Source organism: Melitaea cinxia, chromosome 13 (genome assembly GCF_905220565.1).
Source record: "Melitaea cinxia chromosome 13, ilMelCinx1.1, whole genome shotgun sequence".
NCBI classification, from domain to species: domain Eukaryota; kingdom Metazoa; phylum Arthropoda; class Insecta; order Lepidoptera; family Nymphalidae; genus Melitaea; species Melitaea cinxia.
The window spans coordinates 15,436,458-15,461,788 of record NC_059406.1 but is presented as its reverse complement, the minus strand read 5'-3'; the positions used below and the strand labels follow the sequence as shown (position 1 = coordinate 15,461,788).

The following is a 25,331-nucleotide window of genomic DNA, read 5'->3' as shown; positions in this document are numbered from 1 at the left end:
CACATCTTGATCTTGAGTTTCAGGGCTAAGCTGGCCACCGAGAGATTGCGATCTTGATTGTCCTCCAAGCCCATAGCTCGTTAGATTAAAATACATTATACTCGTACACATAAAATTATCAAGTCCTATTTTACCTGATATAAATACTGCTTATTGTTTCATCATTACAGCCCATACAGTCCACCGCTGGACATAGGCCTCCACAAGTTTACGTCAAAAATAACGTGAACTCATGTGTTTTGCCCATAGTCACCACGCTGGGCAGGCGGGTTGGTGACCGCTGTACTGGCTTTGTCGCACCAAAGACGCTGCTGCCCGTCTTCGGCCTGTGTATTTCAAAGCCAGCAGTTGGATGGCTATCCCGCCATCGGCCGGCTTCTTAAGTTCCAAGATGGTTGTGGAACCTTGTTATCCCTTAGTTGCCTCTTACGACACCCACGGGAAGAGAGGGGGTGGCTAAATTCTTTAGTGCCGTAGCCACACAGCACGCTTATTGTTTACCTAAAACAAATTAGATTATAATAATAATTACGGATATTTTGAAAATATATATCTTGTATTCAAAGAGCTTCTTTCGAGGATGGCTCTGTCGACGTCGCTGGAAGCAAATCGTTGAGCAATACATCAAGAGCCCGCACGCTGAAAGTATGAGGAAGAGAAACAGGTATACCTTCAACTTTTTTATATATATAACTAGGTCGGCAAACAAGCGTACCGCTCACCTGATGGCAAGAGTTTACCGTAGCTTATAGACCTCTGCAACACCAGAAGCATAGCAACTACGTTGCCGACACAGGAGCTTTGGTCACTTTACTCACCAACAAGAAGACAAAATTGCTTGAAAGTAGAATTATTTAGCTGTGATCTTCTGTAAAGGTCGAAGGTCTTCTGGAAAGGTCAAAGCACCCCAGTTTATTTTGAGCAGAAAATTTCCTGCTATACCACAGTTAACTACATACATTTTTATAAGATTGAGATTTGGAAGTTTATCAAAAAAATAAACGTTTCACACTCGATGACACTGGCCACTATTTGTCCATCTAATAAAGATCAAAGTAATAATAAAGTAACCTTGGATTGTACAGAAACTTTAGTTGTAGATGCAATAAATAGTAAAAATCAAAATAAGGAAATCAGAGAATCCAGTGTTATTTGTCATTACTCTTAGAATGGCATAAAATGTCTTTTACTTTGGATAGCATACATTAGAAAGGATCGAAGCTTAATCCACCACATTGATCCACTGCAGCTTAGCGGATATATTCCCTACTATGAGTAACGATCGCTATCAGGTGTACATGATAACAACCGGGACCAATTAACGTGCTCTCCGAGGCACGTTGGGAGACCAAGCGACAAGTATAGACAACTGGAACGGAAAGAAATATTCGAACATACAAATATCCAATCCGAGCGGGAATTGAACCCAAAATCGTCGGTATGTCACGGTACAAGTACACTATATAAGGACTATGTCAAATTAACGACACATAGCCTTAATTTTTATTATTTTCTATTTCAGTCTTGTTTTCAAAATGGTCGAAGCTGAAGAGGAGTACTTGGAACAAATGGAGATATTGGTAAGTACTAAACACCCAGCGGACCCCTATCGTCTGAACATATTTTTTTATTTATACAACTAGGTCGGCAAACAAGCGTACGGCTCACCTGGTGGTAAGCGACTACCGTAGCTTATAGATGCCGACGCAGACGACATCAGAAGCATTGCAAACGCTTTGCCGAAATTACCCTCAATTCCCCCCAGCAGTTCTGGTCACCTTACTTACTACAGGAATACAGAACTATGACTCGGTTCAACCATATTTCATCGAGTTTACACATGAGTGAATTTAGAAATTATATTTTATCAATTTCTAGTTACATCATAAAGGCACGAAAAAGTAGGGTTGTCATACTAAACTGATCTTTATTAGTTTTTAACCAACTCCAAAAAAGGAGGAGGTTCTCAATTCGACTGTATTTTATTCGTCGACCTACGTTGTATTATACCACATAACTTTCTACTGGATATACCGATTTGAATAATTCTTTTTTTGTTAGAAAGGGGATATCCTTAGTTTAGTACCATGATAAGGAAACAGGATCTGATGATAGGATCCTACAGAAATCGAGAGAAACTCTCGAAAATCCGCAATAACTTTTTACTGGGTGTACCGATTTTGATAATTTTTAATTTAATGAAAAGCTGATGTTCATCATGTGTACTTGACTATTTTTTCGTTGATCTACGTTGTTTACTTGTCGATGTAATTGAAGTCGGTTTTTTTTTTCGTTTGTCTGCAAACACAATTATTATATGCAAGGGCGTATAAAAAGAATTTACTACAGATTGTATTTATTGAAGCTAATAAAGTTATATGGTTTTATTACGTTGTGTTGTATGTTCCTAAGTCAGTGCTGTTTTTATGACTTAAGAAATTTTTGACGGGTTTTATAAATTAACGAATAGAGCAACCCTACGTAAAGGGTCGTAGGGTAAAAGACGACACATTGAAAGAAATTCTTTAAAATATATTTATTAATCCTTGTAAAATTTGAGCAATACTTAGTTTGAAGTAATCATTAGTTTTTATTGTTTTTATATTTCAAAGCTATGATAATACTATTGAAACAGGATTATTACTACGATCAGGAAGGAAATACGGAATATATTTACCATATTTTTGGTTACCAAGTTAAAGTTCCCGATATTTCAGAACTGCTACAAGCCCTGGGTCACGGAGACTGTTTAGGTGTATTCTAAAAAGTTTATGATCTTCGACAAACTTTAAAAATAAAAGTTATAAAAAAATTGTGGTTGGTATTCGTTTGAAATAGCAAGAAAGAATACATTTGATGTAAAATATTAACTTTAAAGTATGACAGAATGATAAGTTTTAAAATTATTTGTAATGTGAGTAAAATTTAAATTTCAACAGGTGACGTGTTTTCTGCGACCCTTCAAAATGGCAGCCAGCTCCAAGAAACCACCTTGCACTCATGAAGATGTGAACTCAATTTTCCTGAATAGTGAAACAGTCCTGTTCCTCCACCAGATATTCTTCAAAGGCTTAACGTCGAGAATGGAGTCATGGCCAACACTTGTTTTGGGTATGATATGCTTACATTGTTAATTGCAGCAAATTAAACTTACAGCAATTGAAACTTGCTGCATTTTACCTTCCGCTCCTGCCACAATCCCTTCACAAAAGTTGTCACACTAATTTACAATTAATTTGTAATCTGATTTAAATTAAACAGTTAGTTCATTTATTTATTTCTGTAGACAATTCCGTTAATCTGAAATGGCATCTTTAGACACACAAAGGGGATGACGGAAATTTTCAATTTTATCCTCTACAATAAGTTCACGAGGTTTTACAGAAAATTTTTGACTAGCAAGCACCGATTAAAAAGCCGACCGGTGGCGGGATAACCATCCAACTGCTGGCTTTGAAACACACAGGCCGAAGACGGGCAGCAGCATCTTCGGTGCGACAAAGCCAGCCCTGCGGTCACCAACCCGCCTGCCCAGCGTGGTGACTATGGGCAAAACACATGAGTTCACGTTATTTTTGGCGTGAACTTGTGGAGGCCTATGTCCAGCAGTGGACTGTATAGGCTGTAATGAAGCACCGATTATAATCAGGTTTTATGATTAAAAAATGGTCATCAACATTAGGTTCTACCCAAACTACGAACTACGTGAGGAGAGCGAACGAGAGAACTATGATACCTAAATGAGAAATTTCTGTAAAAACACAAATACCTGTCAGCAGATATTCGAGTGCAAAAAACTGATTCATCAAGTAATATTGAAGGTGTTATTAATGAGGTTTGAGATTACATAGTTGATAAAGATTTGTGGCCTTGGTGACGCTGTATTTCATGCAAGATATTACTAATTTTGTACTAAAACACAGTTTATTATATTCTTTTTCGAAAGAGTTACTGCGGAGTTTCTTGCCGATTCTTCTCTGCAGAATCTACATTCCGAATCGGTGGTAGAGCTTTACTTCTAAAAATATAATAATTGATTTTTAAAGTTTTAATTTGTAAAATGACGATTCGAAAGTGCTCTTGGAGCCTATTTGAATAAAGCTGTTTTTGATTTTGATTTTTTTGCTGTGAGAACTGTCATAAAAAATATATTAACATACAACTGTACAACTGAGACAACCAAATGCAAATTGGTTTCTTAAATCTTATTCTTACATTAGTTACACAGTTACACTATATTAAGATACAGACAAAGAAATATTAATTGATTTCTTAAATTTTATTCTTACATTAGTTACACTCTATTGAGATATAGACGAAGAAATATTAGGCTTAAATTTTGTAATAGCCCGAATAGGGAAGTACAACCTTACAAAAGATCACAGCGAAATAATACCGCTCTTAAGTAGCGTTGTGCACTTGTTTTGAGTAAGATAGTCAAAGGGTCAAGGCAAGGTTCCGCAACGCGTTTGTAATGGTATAGAAGGCGTTCTTAGTCTACTGTAGCCCACTGTTATCAGGTTGATTGTGAGTTTCTTTGACACCTCTGTAGTAAAAAAGTATGTCAGCCCGACGCATGACAAGAGTTTACTCCTTCAGATCGACTGTCTAAATAGGCTCAAAAAAAGTCTTACTTGTCTAAGAAAAAGATTAATACTATATCAAATGTTAAATAAACGAATCAAATATCGCCATCTATCGATCGATCAATGACGTTATTAGAAAACGTCATTGATCGTCGATATTACAGTACTTAACAGGGTTCCGATAGACGACAACGTTTTCTTAGTAGTTTATCTTTGCGATAGATGGCGTTACGAGAAACTTAACAAGATCATTCGTTCAGTAGATTTTACACCTCATATTTTTTTTATACCGGGGCCTTCTATGAAAATCAATTGTTAAGGAGTAAACTCCAAAAATGGTTATATATTATGATATTGATAATAACATGGTAACACATAAACAGGAGATCTATTCGACATGCTACTTCCGATGCTGACGATCTATCAGGAGTATGTCAGGAACCACCACTACTCGCTACAAGTTCTCACGGAGTGCAAGCAGAGCCAGCCCTTCACCCACCTGCTGGCAAGGCTGGAAGGGAAACCCGCATGTCAAGGGAGGTCTTTGGAAACATTTCTGACATATCCCATGCATCAGGTAATTTTATTTTTTTCCTGATTTCAAGAGAAATTATATATTTATTTCTAACACAGAGGACACATGTTTTTTGTGATTTTTTGTTATTTTAATGTGTGTAATATATAAAGTTTATAGTTAAGTGCGAGACCTAAATTATTATAGAAAGTTATTTTTTGCAAAGACATTACATTCCTGAGTGTGCGGTTGTGTTTACTTTAAGCATAGATTACTGACGGTTCCTCATATCTTCTATAAAAATGCACTCATCATTACTCAAAGTTCTGTGCACAAAATGTGTAATACTGCCCGTCACAGATCCCGCGCTACATAATAACGCTGCACGAGCTTCTGGCGCACACGCCGCACGACCACGTGGAGCGCCGCAGCCTGACGCACGCGCGCGCGCAGCTCGAGGAGCTCTCGCGGCAGATGCACGACGAGGTACGTGTGGGGGGGCGGGCACGGGGGGTGTGTCCCTCTCCAGACTGGCGCACACGCCGCACGACCACGTGGAGCGCCGCAGCCTGACGCACGCGCGCGCGCAGCTCGAGGAGCTCTCGCGGCAGATGCACGACGAGGTACGTGTGGGGGGGCGGGCACGGGGGGTGTGTCCCTCTCCAGACTGGCGCACACGCCGCACGACCACGTGGAGCGCCGCAGCCTGACGCACGCGCGCGCGCAGCTCGAGGAGCTCTCGCGGCAGATGCACGACGAGGTACGTGTGGGGGGGCGGGCACGGGGGTTGTGTCCCTCTCCAGACTGGTGCACACGCCGCACGACCACGTGGAGCGCCGCAGCCTGACGCACGCGCGCGCGCAGCTCGAGGAGCTCTCGCGGCAGATGCACGACGAGGTATGTGTGGGGGGGCGGGACGGCGGGGTGTGTCCCTCTCCATACCTGGGGCGGGCCGCCGGGCAGTACCTCAACCTGATAGGAGATCACAGCTAAATAATACAGAGCTGGAGAGGATTGGGACTAGGGTAGACAACACTCTTACGATGCTTCTTCGTCATGTTAGCTGTATGTTTATTTGCCGACCTATCGAATAAAGAAAAGGCGCACCACACTCACGGTACCTACACGTCTACGTACGTCAAACACATATGTAGATGCCACAGGACCACGCGTAAGCTTGCAGCTAATTTCTCCATGCTGTACCATAAAGAATACTTATTAATTTAACTCTTCTACATACATAAGCTCACAATCTAACTTGTAACCTAAGTGATGTACGTTTAACACGTAAAATAATATCGAATGATGTTTCACATTCGAAATATTTTACGATCCGAAGAGATTCTCTACAAATTTAAAAAAAAAGCGACAAAAACATAAAAAATAAAAAATCCTTTTTTGTTTTCTATCAGGTTAGTGAAACAGAAAATCTCAGGAAGAATCTAGCCGTGGAGCGCATGATCATCGAAGGATGTGACATCCTTCTTGACGTTAATCAAGTTTTCATACGACAGGGTAAGATGTGAACACTCTGCCATATTCTGTCAATATTTATACATAAGGAAATTTGTAATAGAAAACTTTAAAAAAATAACCAGTTTGGCCCAGCTGTTCTGTTTCTTTTTTTTGTTGTGGGTTTTGCGCTTACAAATTTAACAATTAACTTTTATAAAGATTATTAAACATACCAAATTATTTAAGTCACTTGTCTCAGAATATCTTTTTAAACCTATTTGGTCAATGACCACATTCAATCCTTATTGTTTTTTTGTTTCTTTTATGTGTACAATCTAGACTGAGGACATGAGGTTTATGTGTACAGTGTAGACTGAGGACATGAGGTTTATGTGTACAGTGTAGACTGGGGACATGAGGTTTATGTGTACAGTGTAGACTGGTCATGAGGGAAACCAAACCCAGAAAAGTCAATCTAACACTAAATTTATTAAGGTTATTTTAAGTATAGAGGCAGAAGTATGGACGTCATCTGTATTAGGCAAACAACATTTTTTTAAGAAATACGTAAATTAAAGGAGGTTATTAGTTTGCAAAGACAATTTACTGACTGAATGTGCGGTAACACATTTTTACTTTCTCAATGTTTGATGCTGTCATCTTTAATTGAAAGGGTAGATTCCTAAAACGCTATTGTCAATCAATACTTATGATTATTTAACTGAGGTAAGGCATAGCAGGAATTTCCTGCTCAAAATATGGAGCAGCCCGACTGGGGTAGTACCTCGACCTTACAGAAGATCACAGCTAAATAATACTGTTTTCAAGCAGTATTGTGTTCCTGTTGGTGAGTGAGTGACCAGAGCTCCTGGGGGGATTGGGGATTGGGTCGGCAACGCGCTTGCGATGCTTCTGGTGTTGCAAGCGTCTATAAGCTACGGTAATCGCTTACCATCAGGTGAGCCGTACGCTTGTTTGCCGACCTAGTAACATAAAAAAATGATTTTGAGGAATTTCGATATTTACATATTATGTAATGGTGACAAGTTTTTTCTCCTCCTAGGCACTTTATCCCAAGTGGTCGGTAAAGGTCGCCGTGCGAACTTGCAATCGCGCCAGGCGTTTCTCTTTAGCAATCATCTGCTACTGACAACCAGAGCGGCCGGAGGAAGGCTACATCTGCCGAGCGCCGGTAGGCTGCCGTTACACGATGCACTGTTGATTGAAGACCCATCTAATCATGACGATGATGGTAAGAAAAGTCCTCAAATGCTTAATAACACCGATTTGTTTCTTACAATTGAAGAGTAGATGCGTTTCCCACATTTTTAAGGAATTGTTTTTACCTATACTAATATTATAAAGAGGTAAAGTTTCTAACTTTTTTTTAATCTTATCAAATACTGATCTTCGCAAGGGGTAAACTTCGCAAATACTGATCCGGTCATGAAAATTCTATCACTAACAGAAAGCTACGCTACTCAGGAGCGACATAGGCTATATTTTATTGTAATTGAACAAAGAATTCAATAAATAAGAAAAAGATTATAATATATTTCACAATGGTACTACTACCACCATCATCAACCAAATCGAGGGAATCTCTCGAAAATCCGTAATAATTTTTTACTAGGTGTACCGATTTTGATAAATTCTAATTTAATCGAAAGCAGATGTTTATCATGTGGTCACATATAAATTTTATCGAGATCTGATAACTACTTTTTGAGTAATCTTTGATAACGCGTAGTTGCTTGACTATTTTTTCGTCGATCTACGTTGTATTACTTGTCGATGTAATTGAAGTCGGTTTTTTTTTTCGTTTGCGAGCAAACACAATTATTCCTAACAGATTATGATAATTCTCAATGATAGTTTAATTGCTCTCTCTAATCGTCTAATTTTTTGTGATTTATTAACAAAAAAACACGATTGGGTAAATCAATTGATTAAAAAAATGTTGCCTTATTTTTTATTCATTTAATTATCATATAAAGTCTGCTTGTAAAAGTGAAGCACAACACAACAACAACAGGTTTGAACAATGCTACAAAATACTCGTACAGTTTACATTTTATTAAGGTAAAAAACGTAGTAGGTAAAAAAAAATTGGAAATAAAAATCTTATCGTTATTAAAGATCCAACCTTTTAAAGGATAAAATTTATTTAATACCTACAAGTATTCAAATAAAGTTTGTATGATTTTTTGTGCTGTGTGGCTACGGCACCAAAGAATATAGCCACCCCCTCTCTTCCCGTGGGTGTCGTAAGAGGCGACTAAGGGATAACACAGTTCACCTACCACCTTGGAACTTAAGAAGCCGACCGATGGCGGGATAACCATCTAACACACAGGCCGAAGACGGGCAGCAGCGTCTTAGGTGCGACAAAGCCAGCCCTGCGGTCACCAACCCGTCTGTCCAGCGTGGTCACTATGGGCAACACACATAAGTCCACGCATTTTTGGCGCGAACTTGTGGAGGCCTATGTCCAGCTGTGGACTGCAATAGGCTGGAATGATGATTTAAAAATTTCTTGTTGTGCAGATTCCACGTCAGTGTGCTCATCGCCCGGTGGAGACATGTACCAGTCGAAAGACTTTAAAATACTCGTCGAAGTTAAAGGCGAACAGATCTGCGCTCATTTAGGTAAATAACAAAAAATCTTATGAAAAATTAGACCATTTTATTTTCTACATTATGTTTGTTCAAATTAAATTATTTATTCTTATATTTTTTTAACTGAGGTAGGGTACAGTATGAAATATCTTACTCAGAATCTGGGGCAACTCGACTGGGGAAGTACCTCGACACACTTTCAAGCAGTGTTGTGTTCCTGTGGTGAGTAAGGTGACCAGAGCTCCTGGGGGGATTAGGGGTAGGGTCGACAACGAGCTTACGATATTTCTGGTGAGCCGTACGCTTGTTCCGACCTAGTTGTATAAAAAAAATATATGATACTAATTCATATTAACTTAACATAAACTTCAGAAACTTAAGAAGTAACCAAGTGAGTCAAATGGTATAAATATAAATGTTCTAGAAGCTAACTCACTCTTTGATATAGCTGACAATTCCACGCACAAACATAACACATTCTGTTATGTTAGCATTATTATGTGTGCACGTTTATTATATTTAATCAGCTTTTATTTATGCAATTATCTTTGTAATGTTTGATCTTTATAAATCGTAAATTATTCCGATAACAGTTGCAGCAACACTCGAAGAAAAAGCAGCATGGACCAGTGAGTTAGCGCAGTGCATGGAAAGCGCAGCGCTAACAGAACTCCTCAGAGCTTGTGGATCGTGTGGAGCAGCGTCCGCGAGCCTGCCCGCCTGTCGCTCCGATCGGGCCTTATTTACTGACGATGTGGATATACGGTTCAGCAGAACCCTCAACTCGTGCAAGGTTCCGCAAATCAGATCGGCTACTCCAGAGAGATTGTTGCAGAGATTGACTGGTAAGATTTTTTTTACATTAGGTACCTACATAATAAACAAAAATTAAAAATAAGGTTAATTTATCATTGTTTAGTTAAATATAAAGAAGATGTCTAATTTCATATTTTTTATAACTTTGTAGTAATTGTTTAAATTATATTTCAATTATAAAAATCATATCTGTCTACAGGTTGCATTAATCAATGGTCCAGTAAAAATCAGATGCCACTTAATAGCACTGTACAGACAATATTCAGATAAAAATGTTTTAAAATACATTTATTTTTGGCTGTTGGCTTCCGTTCACGTGGCAAATAGTAATAGTACAGAATAGATAAGTATTGTCAAATATGAAATGAATTATTTTCCACTAGATTTGCGGTTCCTGTCGGTGGACTTCCTGAACACGTTCCTGCTGACGTACCGCGTGTTCACGGACGGCGTGACGGTGCTGCAGGCGCTGCAGCGCGTGTTCTACGAGCAGTCGCAGGACGAGCCGCCGCCGCCGGAGCCCGCCGCCGCGCGCAAGGCCAGCGGCGCCAGCTCCGTCTCCGGTGACGTCACGGCGGCGCTCGCGAGCACACACGCACACAGCGGCGCTCGCGAGCACACACGCACACAGTGGCGCTTGCGAGCAGACACGCACACAGTGGCGCTCGCAAGCCCACACGCACCCAGCGGCGCTCGCAAGCCCACACGCACACAGCGGCGCTCGCAAGCCCACACGCACACAGCGGCGCTCGCAAGCCCACACGCACACAGCGGCGCTCGCAAGCCCACACGCACACAGCGGCGCTCGCAAGCCGACACGCACACAGCGGCACTCACTAACAAACACGCACACAGACGCACTCGCAAACAAACACGCACACAGACACACTCACAAAAAAACACGCACACGCACATACATATTTAAAAAAAAAACGAAAAAAAAACACACTCACATACATAGGCAAAACGAGACTTATCAAGACTTTTCAAGCTTGAAACTTTGAATTTTTTTTTACTACTTTTATTGATAGGTATATTAGTTGCTACTGTAAAAAATAAATTCCGGATTGTAAATTTTAAGCATTTGCGCTTATACTTATTACTTTCAATAATAATCACGCAAAATGACTACGGTTAGTTTATTTTTTCAACTCATTTATAAATTTTAATAATATGCCAAGAATTTTTTTTTTTATTTTAATTACAAAGCTTTAGAGAAAAATAGTGAATTGCTATTAATTTCAGGTTATGGGTCAGAATACAGCGATCGTGACTGGCAATCAAGATTCTGGCGAGGATCGAGAAAAAGTAATATTATTCTATAACACATTGACTCTCTTTAAATTACATTACATTTTTTAGGGACTTTCTTTTTACGGACGTTTACTAACTCTTAGTTTAGAAAGCAAAACATAGATGATGAATGAGAAAGACTCCTGGAGAAGGCCAGGGATAGGGCCAACAATACGCTGACAATGTTCCTGGTCAAAAATGATAATGTGCCGGTGTCCACCTTTGTTATAAAAATATATATGACCATACTGATTAATATGTTATTGTTTTAAAATTTATCCCCATTAGGGAAAGGCAAAGGACTATAATCCATACAGCCTAGTTTGAATTTGTAAGTTTCGTTCTGATATATCAAAAGGCCCGAGCCAAGTCTGAAGTAACTTTATTTTTCTTCTGATTCGATGACTAAAGCAAGGTCGAAGCCAAGTCTGTAATTTCACATACTGATTAATAATTATGCTGCTTCAGACAAAAGCTCTGCTAATACAGACAAAAATACATCTAGATTGTATTTATCTGTGTAAAATTGTTTCATCAATTATTATCGTTTCGTTTTTATATAAGATTTTGGTAAACAAGTTATTATTTTCAGGTGAAGAAGACGACAAATTGTCACCATATTTAGCGGCACCGTCACGTCGACCTTCCAATGTTAGCAAAGTCAGTACTTATTTTACTTTGATTAGGAAAAATCTTTAGTTTTCCACATTTACTCTAATTACGTCTTTTAGGTCGAAGAAGATAACAGCCATTTGCAAATCCCAAAAATTATGGCAACTTCTTCGAGCAACGAGACTCTTAAAGGTTCTGAACGTAAGTTGACATCCAATTTTTCTTAAACTTTCTGTAAAGGTGAAAAATAAAATAATACTCACCATTTTGAAACGAGCTCTGAGCTATCTGCTGTTGTTAAATGAATATATTTATCGTCGAAATATATATTTGTAAATTGCAATCAAATCAATGCCACAGTTTCATATAATCAGATATGAGAGTTAATATAGTGAAGATTAATTTTTATTTAATGCTAGCTGATCCGGTGAGCTTTAGCCCCCATACGTTTTTTTCGTAAATTCTGTAGATTGTATACATTGAACTGAATTATTGTGAATATACTAACAGGCACATCTCCATCTTCGCCGAGTGCTGTAAGCTCCGTGACCCTAGTAGGTAGTCCTAAGAAGACAAGTCCAGTTGATACCATATCTAAAACGGAGAGTCCCACACCAGATAAGGACAATGATAAAGCGGCAGCTGCTATCACGAAAGATGAGAGCATCGAGCTCGTGGACCAGAGCGATGAGGATATCAAGTACAAGGAGGAGGAACAGGAGAAAAATAAGTTTAAAAAAGACGATAAATTTAAAATATCCCAACGTTTCTCGGAGGTTTGTAATGTTAGTACCAATTTTCGTATTTATGCATAACCAATATATGTTTGTTCTAAAATAAAAATAGTTATGTTTGCTAGCAAACAAAAAAAAAAAAAAACCGTAAATAGACGAAAAAACTAGTCGCCACTACGATTTTCGAAGATTCCCCTCGATCTCTCTGGGATGTCATCATATGATCCTGGTTTCCTTATCATGGTACCATATTTAGTTTATCTTCTTTCCAACGAAAAAAGAATCAGCAAAATCGGTTCATAAACGACGAAGTTATCCGCGAACACACATAAAAATTATATAAATGTACAGTCGAATGAAGAAACCATCTCCTTACAAGTAATAAAATGAGAATATCATTAGCACAGTTAGTGAAAAAATAGTCAGTTAAATACGCATTATTAGAAACACCTCAGCTTTTGAATAAATCATCAAATCGGTACACCCAGTAAAATGTTACAGTTATACGTTCAAGCTCAGTACCTCGTCCTTGTCAATTACAAATTTAACGTTCATGACAAAGAAAACATGATTACAATTTTGTAATACTAAGAACCGAATTATTAAAATTTTATTAAGTATTATGTTAATGAGTGTGAATTTCTAACTTTATTGTTCATTATAAAACTATTAATAATATAATAAATGATAATTCTCATTGAAATTTTATATTTTGTCATCAGCTACATCTATACAAGTAAATAAAATTGGAGTGTTTGTTTGTTATATTAAAATAACAGCTTTTTACTAAATGCATAATTATGGATCTGTACACACATTTTTGTCTGTCTGTCCGTCTGTTTGTTCCGCCTTATCTTTGAAACTATTGAACCGATTTTAAGGGCAGATAGCTGATATATTAAGTAGTAACTCAGGCTATTTTTATTAACCGACTTTAAAAAAAGGAGGAGGTTACTCAATTCGACCGTGTATATATATATATATTTCTTTATGTATGTTCGGGGATAACTCCGTCATTTATTAACCGATTTTGATAATTCTTGTTTCGTTAGAAAGAAGATATCCTTAGTTTGGTACCATGATAAGGAAACCAGGATCTGATGATGGGATCTCAGAGAAATCGAGGGAAACTCTCGAAAAACCGCATAGCTTTTTACTGAGTGTACCGATTTTGATGATTTTTAGTTTAATCGAAAGCCGATGTTTATCATGTGGTCACATTTAAATTTCATCGAGATTTGATTACAACTTTTGGAGTGATCTTTGATAATGCGTATTTACGCGACAATTTTTTCGTCTACCTACGTTGTATTGCTTGTCGATATAATTAAAAGCGGTTTTTTTTCGTTTGCCTGCAAACACAATTATTATTTTATAAATGTACTAGCGACCCGTCCCGGCTTCGCACGGGTGCAATGCTGATACTAAATATACTACAGAATGTCTTTATTTATAGTGCGAAGCTAGCTTATGACATGGTTATTAACATAATAACAACAAATTGAAATATGTGTGGTTAGATTACACGTTGTTACAGAATGCGTTGAAGAAATAAAGGTTCAAATAAAGGTTCATTGCTCGTTCCCCGTATGTGATAGCGTGATAATTTGTAGCCTATATGTTGGCGCGACTTCTTAATAATATTCGTGTCAAATTTGAAGGAAATCTATGCAGTACTTTTTGAGTTTATCCCGGACATACATTCAGACAAAAATTCTAAAAACTATATTTTTGGCTTCGGTATCGATTGTTAATCACACCCCAAGTATTCTTAAAAAAAAATATTCAATGTACAGTTTTGACTCTTCTACCATTTTATTATATGTATATAGATTTATTTGATAACTCTGCGAAGTGAACAATAAGTTTCTCGCGACCGCACAGCTAGTAGATATGATGTACAAAGCGACACACTGCGTCCGGCAGCGCGTGCGCACGCTGTCGGAGAGCCCGCGCCGCCTGCAGCCCGGCGCCGCCGACGCGCGCCGCCGCTCCGAGGGCGCGCGGGACGGCGCGGGCGGGGGCGGGGGCGGCGCGCCCGGCGAGCCTCGCCGCGCCTCCGACACGGCCGCGCGCGCGCCGCCCCGCCGCTCCATCAGGTACGCTGGCGGCCAAGTGTGGCGGTACCCTAGTAGCTCAGTTATACACTAGCGACCCGCCCCGGCTTCGCACGGCTGCAAAAACTATCACTGACCCTCTACTGAATTATGCATGTTACGTTTCAGCCTGTAATATCCCACTACTGGGCATAGGCCTCTTTCCCTTTGTAGGATAAGGATCAGAGCTCAATCCACCACGCTGCTCCGATACGGGTCGGCGGATATATTCCCTACTATGAGTAACGATCGCTATCAGGGTACATGATAACAACCAGGACCGACTGCTTAACGTGCTCTCCGAGGCACGGTAGGAGATCCACAAGACATGTATTATACATAATTATAAACCTTCCTCTGGAATCACTCTATTAATAAAGAAAACCGCATTAAAATCTGTTGCGTAGTTTTAAAGATCTAAGCGTACAGGTAGCGGGAAGTGTCTTTTATTTTATACTATGTAATGATGTAGATAAAGTGGTAAAAAAAGCAAACAAACAAGGATATATTGTTATACATTTAATATATATTGCGTATTCATTGTATGTTTCATATATTTATTACATATTAGTGGTCGCTCAGTGGTCGAAATTCGACCATAATTGAAAATGTAAATCAAAACTACTACAAGTATAATATGCTTGTGTGTGTCAAATACATGATAGTGTGTGTAATGTTTTTTTTTTATTGTTTTAATGTATTTTTATCTATAATTAAAAAAAAATTAGCAAACTGCACTCCTCTATATAAACTATAAGTGTGCGAAATTTCATTATCCTCCACTCGCGTAATTATTATTAGTATTTATTATTATTAGTTATTAATGTAGATTTAATATCGTTATAGCAATATAAAGCGGTCAGTGTCGGAGCATCCTAGCAATTCCACATGGTTATAGAACTGCTGGTCTGAAGTTAAACTATTGTAAAAAAACGCACACCCTATAGTAACAAATATTTGATGTAGTAAATGGCACGGGCAACTCAGAGCCCGTGAATCTTGTTAAAAAAATAACTGAAAAATAAATTGATGGTAAGCAGTTACCGTAACCGATAAACGCCTGCAATATCAAGAGCATTACAGGCACTTTATGGACATTCCAGACCCTCCAGAAGCTCTGGTTACCTTACTCATCACGGGAACTAAGTACTTCTTGAGAAATGAGAGCAAGCATTGAGGTCCCTGATGCAGCTGTAAGACCTTTTTCGAATCGATCGGTGACGTCAATAGAGCTGAAATTGCAGTAGTCTTATTCAATGAAGTGCAAATAGGCATCTGAAACAGTTTGTTGATAGTGCTGTTGACTAATTGAAAATATTTATGTATGACTATACCGTTGGCGCAGTTTGTAGTGACCCTGCTTTTTGCTCCGGGTGTTGTGGGTTCGATTTCCACCCTGAGTCTGGGTGTAATATATATTTATTTATATACGTATTATTTATAAGTACGTTTATCGAAAAAATAAAATGTAGCCACCAGTCGGCTGTTACCTTCAACACAAGCATTAAGTTGCTTACTTTAGGAACAGACGACCGTGTGTGTATCGTGGAGATATTTATTTATTTATAAGATAATTTTACCAAAGTTAATATAAAAAAATAAAATTGTAGCGAAAGGCGTTGTACAAATTCGTCGATCAACAGCGAGAGGCGTCGGTACTGGGGTGGCTCTGAACCTAGGACTTCTGTCACCTCTCAAGTGTCTCAAATGCAGGTAATTAGGTTTTACTACTGTAATGTAGAACATTTTCCGCATTAATCATAAAAGATATTTCAAATAATTATTTGTTTCTTGTACGAATAAATTTCAACTTAAGTAACTTCTTTGACCTTCGCCAAGAGACTGTTACGTTTGGCGGGTTAAGAAATTAAAAAATTAAATTTTGCTCAAAATTAAAAAAATATATTTATTATTGTTTATCGATTAATATTTTAAATTCACATAGAGTACTATTGTAATATTTTGAGTTATTAGTCACCATTACTTGTTTGAGAATACATTTACGAGTGTACCAACTGACGATGAAAATCTTAACGTACTTCAGTATTGATGCCACGAGTCTTGAATCTAAACTATATGAATGAAAAAAAAAACACTTTGAATTCCAATGACAAAAATTAACAATGTTATAGGTACTCGATATTTTTTTTTACAATATCTGTATTTGCAGAATTATCGTCGAGAGACCAGTCAATCAAAAGCTGGAGTTGTTATAACTTCCTTTCGCCAGTCGCACAGAAGGTAAAACGATCGATTTACAATTATAAAACGATTCAATTCATCTTCTCTATTTCTCAAGACCATAAATATACCATTATATCATTATATAAATTCAGCACTAAACGGACTTTCATTGATTGGTGTTTTAGCATGGAACGTACTTTTCTCTTTGTCAACTAATTTCCAATGGCCATCAGTCAGTATTGTCAGGAAACGTTTCGTTTGCTCACAAAACGTTTAATTCAGAACCGAAATTTTGTTCGAAATTTAACGGTCCAAAGCAAAACGAATCGTTTTCCGAATATAAGGACTGGCTTATTAATAACTTTTGCACGACAGTCCGTCTAATAAGACGGACTGTCGTGCAAAAGTTAAAAATTATTGAATTCTTGTCTTTTAAATCGTTTCAATTAATCTTTCGAAGCAATCAATTCCAGGTAATTTTGGATTTGATTTTCAGTGTGGTCTTGGTTAATATCTCCTAAAATTTTACTGGTTAGTTTGATATCATGTTATTTATGAATATTCGTTTAACAGCTTTGGAAAAGACCTGTTATGGTGAGTAAGAGGTTGAGTTAACAGTAGCTCCGAGTAGAGATGCGTAGCGGAACCTTGAAAAAAAATCGCTTCACCTAGATAATTGTGGCATTTTTTTCCCTTTGATACCGGCATTATACTAGCGTATGGAATATAGTTGATCGAAATAAAGCGTTACAATGACACATACAAAAATGTATCACAAAGCCCACAAATGTCCAAGCACTAACCAGACCAAATTTTTGACCCGAACTTGTAATTTCGAAAAACATCGACACGTATTGCACAACAATAGTACCTCTTTACACATAAATACATTTCCCAAAACAAACTGCACCCTAAACACATTTATTCATTATTCGTTGAGTAGTTATTGTTGTATTAATGTAAATGTAGTCTGATAAAATATATAAAAACGAACAAAATGTAATACACGTAATAAAGCCTAGTATAATATTGATATTGTTTATAAAGTAATATCAAATATTGTTTGTTGATAATAAAACAATTTTGTTAAATGAAACAAAATCACAATTCATCAAACTAAAATTGACAAAACCTTTTAAATGATTCTGGTACGGGCTTAGCAAGAAGAAAACTACTGTAATAATTAATGCTTAGACGGATACTATACTCTTCATTTAAATAAAACAATAAAAATTTGCATGTTTCAATTACATTATTATTTCAGTCATTTTTTAATCTCTTAACTTTCAATATTTTATCGTTTTCTCCAATAGCTTATTACACATATTGCATGTTCTGTCTATTTCTATATCACCTCCATTTTTATCTCTTTCACTGCATCTTTCTTTTCTATTTAAACTTTTGATTATAATAAGTAATATTGATTTAGTTTGTGTTTTTTGGTTAAGTCATTATTATCTGATGGTGTTATGTATAGGAGCAGTACATCGACGGCAGCGGTTGCTTTTGCTGTGGCTACTTCAGCGTCATCGAACCCTCGATCTCCACCACCGACCTCTCCTCCTCAAACACGACGAGATTCTGTTATATCAACAGCTGCTACTATGAGAGTGTTGAACGTTTTAAGGTAATTATTGTTATCCTAAAATTATAATAAAACGCACTTAAATTGTTAAAAAATACACTGAGAACGGAACTAGATCTTCACACAAGACCATGCCTTCTTACTTTTGTTTACTTGAAGTATATTATTTCTCATTATAACCAGTAATGAGTTATTATTGTTTTGGGATTTCAAATACGTAATTCTATACATTATTTATTGCATGTGCAATGAGATTTTAACTAAAACTATTGTCTAATTATGGTTCAATTAACATTACAAAAACATATTCATTAGGCACTGGGTATCCAAACACTCTTCAGACTTCTGGTCCGATGAGCGGCTCCGAGGGTTGACGATGGACTTTTTGAAGGAGATCGAAGCGAGTCCAGGACTACTACCCGCCGAGCATAAGTCAGCGGCGCAACTGTTGCGTTTACTTGAAAGACCTCCCGACAGAGCTGTCGATTTGAAAGCCTTGTTTCTGCCACCGAGAGTAAGTGTTTTGAAAGTGGTTATTCATTACAATTATTGTACGAAATGTTAAGGTTACAAGAGATCTTCAGAAGTCTGCGTGTAGAAGTCAGGATTTACTATAAAAAAGGAGCGTTACATTTACTTTCAAAAAAAAGTTTTTTTTTTGTTACATCCAATTTTATTATCTTTAGATTGTTGTGAAACTTTTATCTTAATTTATGACAATAATTGTGTTTGCTCGCAAACAAAAAAAATCGACTTCAATTACACAGTTACAAGTAATACAACGTAAGTTGACGAAAAAAATTAACAAAGGCACTAGTCGTCACTACAATTTTCGAAGGTTTCTATCGATTTCTCTAAGATCCCATCAGATCCTGGTTTCCTTATCACGGTAGTACCCCTAGGATATCTCTTTTCTAACAAAAAAAAAAAAAAGAATTATCAAAATCGGTTCATAAACGACGAAGTTATCCCCTTACATACATATACATACGGTCGAATTGAGTAACCTCCTTCTTACTAACTTCTTTTTTGACGTCGGTTAAAAATTAGTTTTAAGCAAAAAAGAATTCAAAAAACTGTAATTGGACAGTAAGCTAAAGATATTTTTCTTCAATTCAAGGTTCCTACCAAAGAGAATATCGAAACCCTATCAGCGCTGGAGATTGCTGAACAAATGACCTATCTGGATTACCAAATCTTCAGTTTCATACATAGCGAGTGAGTAAATTTATTATAAGAAACTCAAAATTCATATTTGGATATGTATTTTACAGATTGTACTTTGGGGAGTGTGCCCTACAGCTGCACGAGCTCATACCCCCATCTCCTTTCTTCTATCGTACTTCCAGGTGTACTGCAGGCTTTCATCCCTACCTGATTGATAATCCCCTCATACGTACAAAGCGCTTCGAATCATCTTTTTTAATGCACACAGCCAAGGAGTGGAATGTCCTGCCGGCGTCTGTATTTCCGAGTTTATACAACCCGAACATGTTTAAAGCGCCAGTGAACAGGCTTTTTCTGGGCGAGCTCGCTCCATCTTCAACTTCGTCTCTGCTCTTGAGCTAGACTGGGGTCAAGAGGAAGCCCATTATTTAATAAAAAAAAATTTAGCAAATTAATATGCGTAACACACTACTTCATAAACATATTACGAGTATATAGAATGTAGATGAGATAAAAAAAGTTGTGACTGCTGATTTACATCATTCGTAGGAAAAAATTGCCTGTTAAAGTGTAAAGCTAACACCAGTCCTTTAAGCTAGAAATTCTTCTTCACTAAAGGCGTAAATAGTAAAAGTTTAGTGCAGGATGAAATTAAATAATGACATTAAATTGTAAACCTACTTGATAGATAAACTTTTTACTCCTGGGAAACTAAAATATAAAAAAGGCTTAGCCGATCAAAATCAAAATGAGAAATTACTTCATTTAAAAGGCTTTAGAAGCACTTTTGGATCATTTTACGAATTCAAAATTAATTATTATTAATTTAAAGATATAACCTATTTAAAATTTAGATTCTCCATGGAATAATTGGTTATGAATTCCGTAGTTAACTATGAACTTGCTGGCAATACAGTAGCAGTGGCAGTAGTACAGTACGGTATAGGCCTACACGACAATCTAGGCTGAAGTTCTTCTAGGCAAGGGAGAAGAGTTCTCCAGCGTTGTTACCTCTGTGTCCAGGGAGTTCCTGGGGCAGGCGTGGACCAAGAGCGACAAGGCGGTGCGCGCGCCGCACATCCTCATGATGACGGCGCACTTCAACCACATCTCCAACCTCGTCATCTCCGAGATACTCAAGAAGTTCACCCTCGCTGGTGATGACTTTGTATTTATTTACTAGCTACTTCGTTTGGTCAAAAGTTAATAGTAAAAATTAGATAAATGTAACGTTTTTCGAGTGATCACTTTGTTTATATCTCGTGTTTTTAACTTTTTTAATTTTTTTATTTATTTCCGTATTATTAGTATTAATAATACCTTTCGTGAACCTTAAGTAATACACAAAAAAAAATAGCCGAATTGGTCGAGCCATAATTCTCGAGTTATACGCTTAGCAACATTCATTTTTATTTATATAGAAGATATATTATAATTCTTTAACCTTTTCATCCTCGGGACGTAAAATTTCAATCTTAAGATTATAATTAAATACAAATTACGAGTATAACTGGTTGGAACTTCAAAAAATTATTCCATTTCCTTTCGCTATTTTTTCATCTTTTCTCATGATCTGCTTTGTAGTATAATTGTATTAGCTCGTAAACGAAAAAGTAACCAAGTCAAAACGCATTATTAGAGACAGCTCAAAAAGACTCGTCAGATCTTGATGAAATTCAATGAGAAAACATGACAAGCACTAACTTTTGACAAAAAGAAGAGTCATCAAAAATCGGTACACCAAGTAATTAATTATGAGGTATAAGACAACGTAAGTCGACGTAAAAATTGACAAGAATAATAATCCTTTCTCCAATAAGTGATGCGAGAGGGAAAATGCGCTAATTAAATAGTGTTTTTTTTAAATTATTATCATCAACAAATTCGACAAAATTACTTAGAAAGTTGTCTAAAAAATTTACTCAACTTAACTTTAAAATTGTCTACTGCTATAGGTCGAGTCGCAGCTATTGAGAAGTGGGCGGCCGTGGCCGACATCGCCAGATGTCTGCACAACTTCAACGGAGTTCTGCAGGTCTGCGCTGCGCTGTCCAACACTTCAATATTCCGTTTGAAGAAAACTTGGGAGAAGGTGTCTAAGACTGTGAGTATTTTCATGATTACGAATGAAAGTTTCGGGTCAAACTTTTGGTTAATCTTTTATACCAAGTTAGAGTAGACACTCATTGATTGTATTTTTTGGAATTACCCCTCAAGAAAAAATATAAGGTGCAAGAAATAAAGTTTTCTTTCGATATAGATCATCATCATCATCATCATCATCATCATCATCATCATCATCATCATCATCATCATCATCATCATTTTAGCATATCACAGTCCACTGGTAGACGTAGGCCTCCATAAGTTCACGCCAAAAATGGTGTGAACTCATGTGTGTTGCCCAAAGTCACCACGCTGGGCAGGCGGGTTGGTGACCGCAGTACTGGCTTTCTCGCACCGAAGACGCTGCTGCGCGTCTTCGGCCTGTGTATTTCAAAGCCAGTAGTAGTAGTAGTTTCGATATAGATACAGCTTATTATATAAAATTGTAATATACATTAAATAAAAAACCATATATTTAATTATTGATTATGTTTCAGAGCAAATAAACTATAGAGAGAATGCAGAATTTGACGTCGTCTGAGTGTCGTTTCAGAGTGCTGCGTGAAGCTTTGCACAGGTTTGATAAATCTAACTACAATAGCTATAATTAAATAATTAAAATTAGTATTATTTTAATTTGTTAATGGACGATTAGAATTTGATTATGAGGCTTGCTTGAATGAAATAATTTTTGATTTTTATTCTAATAATCTTGTATGCTTTATTGTAGTAAATTGCTCTTGCAGCCGTTGTTATTTATGTTTCGTAAGTTTTTATACCATTCATTATGGGTTTTATAATATCAGTTGCGATTTACATAAAATAATTATATTTGCTCACAAATAAAAAATCAGACAGTTTACATGGATAAGTAATACCTACACCGTTCGTAGTCAAAATAATAAACAACGGAATGTGCATTATTAGAGACGACTCAAGAAGTATTCGTCAGATATCAATTCAAATTTAATTGGGACCACACAACAAGCATCAGCTATAGATTAAAAAAGGAATCATCAAAATCGGTACACCGAGTAAAATTTTATAAAGTAATAAACATACGAAAAATATATACAGTCGAATTGAGAACCTCCTCCTTTTTGAAGTTGGTTAAAATATGTAGCTATCGGTCAATTCAGTGTTTTAATGGACTTCGCATTAAATTGCATATTGATTATACTGAATACTAATACATTATAATTTTAGTACAGCACTTAATGTTCTTTTTTTATAATTATAGATGCGATCCTCCCTGCATTCCCTATTTGGGCATGTATTTATCAGACCTGTCGTTTATAGAAGAAGGAACCACGAACTACACGCCGGAAGGATTGTTGAATTTTTCCAAGATGAGAATGGCAAGTCATTTTACTATAAGCACGTTTACAAAACTAAGGGCAAATATGGGCAGCAGCGTCTTCGGTAAAGCCAGCCCAGCGGTCACCAACCCACCTGTCCAGCGTGGTGACTATGGGCAACATACATGAGTTCACGCCATTTTTGGCGCGAACATTTGGAGGCCTATGTCCAGCAGTGGACTGCGAGGCTGGAGTGATGAAGGTGGTAAACAAGTGTTCGACTTATGTTAAGCGGATACTGTAGGCTATGAACAACCTCAGCACCAGAGGCGTCGCAAGCTTGTTGTAGGGGCCCCTGAACCCCTCCCCAGGAGTATCTACCTTACTCACCACTGGAACACAATACCACTTGAGAGCAGTAAGGTTGAGGTACATTTTATTAAATACTGTCATTTGAATGGTATTTATTTTGATTTTAAGGCAGCCCTTTCGTTACCATGACGCTGTCGCATGGGTAAAAGCATGTAGGTACATTTTCTTAAAGATGATAATGAGATGATTTCTTGAGATTTGTTGGAATTTTCGGGCATATGTGTCTGGCTATACGCAGAGTAGTCACAGTAATTAAATGATGCACTAGTGATCTCGGGTTCGATTTTTGCACATCCCAATTTTTATAAGCCAAACCGATATTTTTGTATGATCCGGGAAACAAGATTCACATCTTACTACGAGTTGCCTAAAAGTTTTACACTACTGATATGAGACATTTATTTCTTAATTGATTTTTTTTAAAGTAATTGTTTGATATTGGATTAGGAAATTCTTGTCAGTAATTTATTTTTTCAGATCGCACACGTAATACGGGAAATCAGAAACTTCCAGCAGACTCCGTATAAAATTGATCACATACCAAAGGTGAGATACTTTATTTCCAAAAAATATCAATGAAATAATCGAATGTGGTTGCGCTGATTAGCGAAAGATTGGAAGCTCTAGTAAAAGTATTATGATAAAGCAAGTTCTTCCCCAAAAACAACTAGTTTTAGTCTCTATTTTTTGACAACATAACATTATTAATTAATGTTTAACTAGTAATTCTGTGTAACTGTTAAAATTGAAATAATTAGATTATTTATACATTTATGTGCATGTAAATGTTTATATTCATTTATTTCTTATTGCGTACGTATGTGTATAATGTACATGTGTATATAATTGTTATATATTCTATTTTTTTACTTATTTATATTTATGTACCAGCTTCCCATCTAAAAAGCAATATCCCTTTCATTATTAGGTTGTCTGGATGAGATTGCTTTTTAGCAATAAGATCGCCTGGTTGTACAATTTATTACTATAATTGCTTATAATCTAAATTTTGTTTTTTATTTAAATGTGCAGTAAAGTATATTATTATTTCTTTTATTCAATATATTTCCTTATGATTACATTTTTCGAACAACATCTTTTTTCATACTCCTTAGTTATAAGAAGGGCAGGGGGGGGGGGGCGTTAAGAGGATTAATAAAATATTATAAAATTTTGTGTGCATATCGGGTAGGTCTGGGAATCGGCCAACATCTATTTTTCATTCCCCTAAGTTATAGGGGGGGGGAGGGATTGAGAGGGTTAATAAAATTTAAGGCAAAACAACGTTTGCGGGGTCAGCTAGTCAGCAAAAAGACAAATAAAAATACACACACCACAATGGACTTAAAAATCACAATAGAGTCAAACTATCACCTTAAAAATACCCCGCATAATCCTTATCGGTTCAGTCGATCCTGAAACATCGACCGCACCCGGATGACGTAAAAAAGTGTTCCACAGAAAAGAGCACAAAGTAGCATCAATTTTGTAAAGCTCTGTTACTTTCAAAAGCCATGTATGAGGCACTGAATCATACGCTTTCTTGTAGTCAACCCAAGCGGTAGCCTGATTTTTTCGGTTTCGACGTACCTGTTGGCATATGGTCATGTCTATGAGAAGAAGTTCCTTGATACAGACTTACATCCGTTCTGAGTCGTAGCCAAAATATTATTTGTAGTAATATGTTTTGGAATTTTTTCGACGATAACAGATGTAAGTAGCTTATAGATGGTGGGTACGCAAGTTATAGGGCGTTTTTTTGGATCAGCGGTACATCCCGATTTGTATAACAGGAACATGGTGCCAGTCGTCATAAATTTTGGCAGTGAATTATTAAAAATTGCATCTTGAAATTGTGATGCCAGAATAGGGTACGAAATATGGAACCATTTAA

General features: G+C 37.1%; 1 protein-coding gene across 1 annotated transcript in view; it reads left to right on the top strand.

Annotated features, from left to right (window-relative positions):
* Nucleotides 1-25,331, top strand: part of LOC123658949 (ras-specific guanine nucleotide-releasing factor 1-like) — a 56,591-nt gene that overhangs the window by 22,945 nt on the left and 8,315 nt on the right. Inside the window, 26 exon segments of the mRNA XM_045594240.1 lie at nucleotides 567-664; nucleotides 1,523-1,580; nucleotides 2,940-3,111; nucleotides 4,970-5,163; nucleotides 5,461-5,586; nucleotides 6,513-6,615; nucleotides 7,619-7,807; nucleotides 9,103-9,204; nucleotides 9,768-10,019; nucleotides 10,374-10,553; nucleotides 11,236-11,298; nucleotides 11,876-11,943; nucleotides 12,015-12,087; nucleotides 12,406-12,671; nucleotides 14,556-14,728; nucleotides 16,336-16,438; nucleotides 16,896-16,966; nucleotides 17,483-17,503; nucleotides 18,387-18,536; nucleotides 18,810-19,008; nucleotides 19,615-19,712; nucleotides 20,685-20,818; nucleotides 21,617-21,765; nucleotides 22,265-22,344; nucleotides 23,008-23,125; nucleotides 23,915-23,983. Coding sequence (XP_045450196.1) covers nucleotides 567-664; nucleotides 1,523-1,580; nucleotides 2,940-3,111; nucleotides 4,970-5,163; nucleotides 5,461-5,586; nucleotides 6,513-6,615; nucleotides 7,619-7,807; nucleotides 9,103-9,204; nucleotides 9,768-10,019; nucleotides 10,374-10,553; nucleotides 11,236-11,298; nucleotides 11,876-11,943; nucleotides 12,015-12,087; nucleotides 12,406-12,671; nucleotides 14,556-14,728; nucleotides 16,336-16,438; nucleotides 16,896-16,966; nucleotides 17,483-17,503; nucleotides 18,387-18,536; nucleotides 18,810-19,008; nucleotides 19,615-19,712; nucleotides 20,685-20,818; nucleotides 21,617-21,765; nucleotides 22,265-22,344; nucleotides 23,008-23,125; nucleotides 23,915-23,983 — 3,309 coding nt within the window.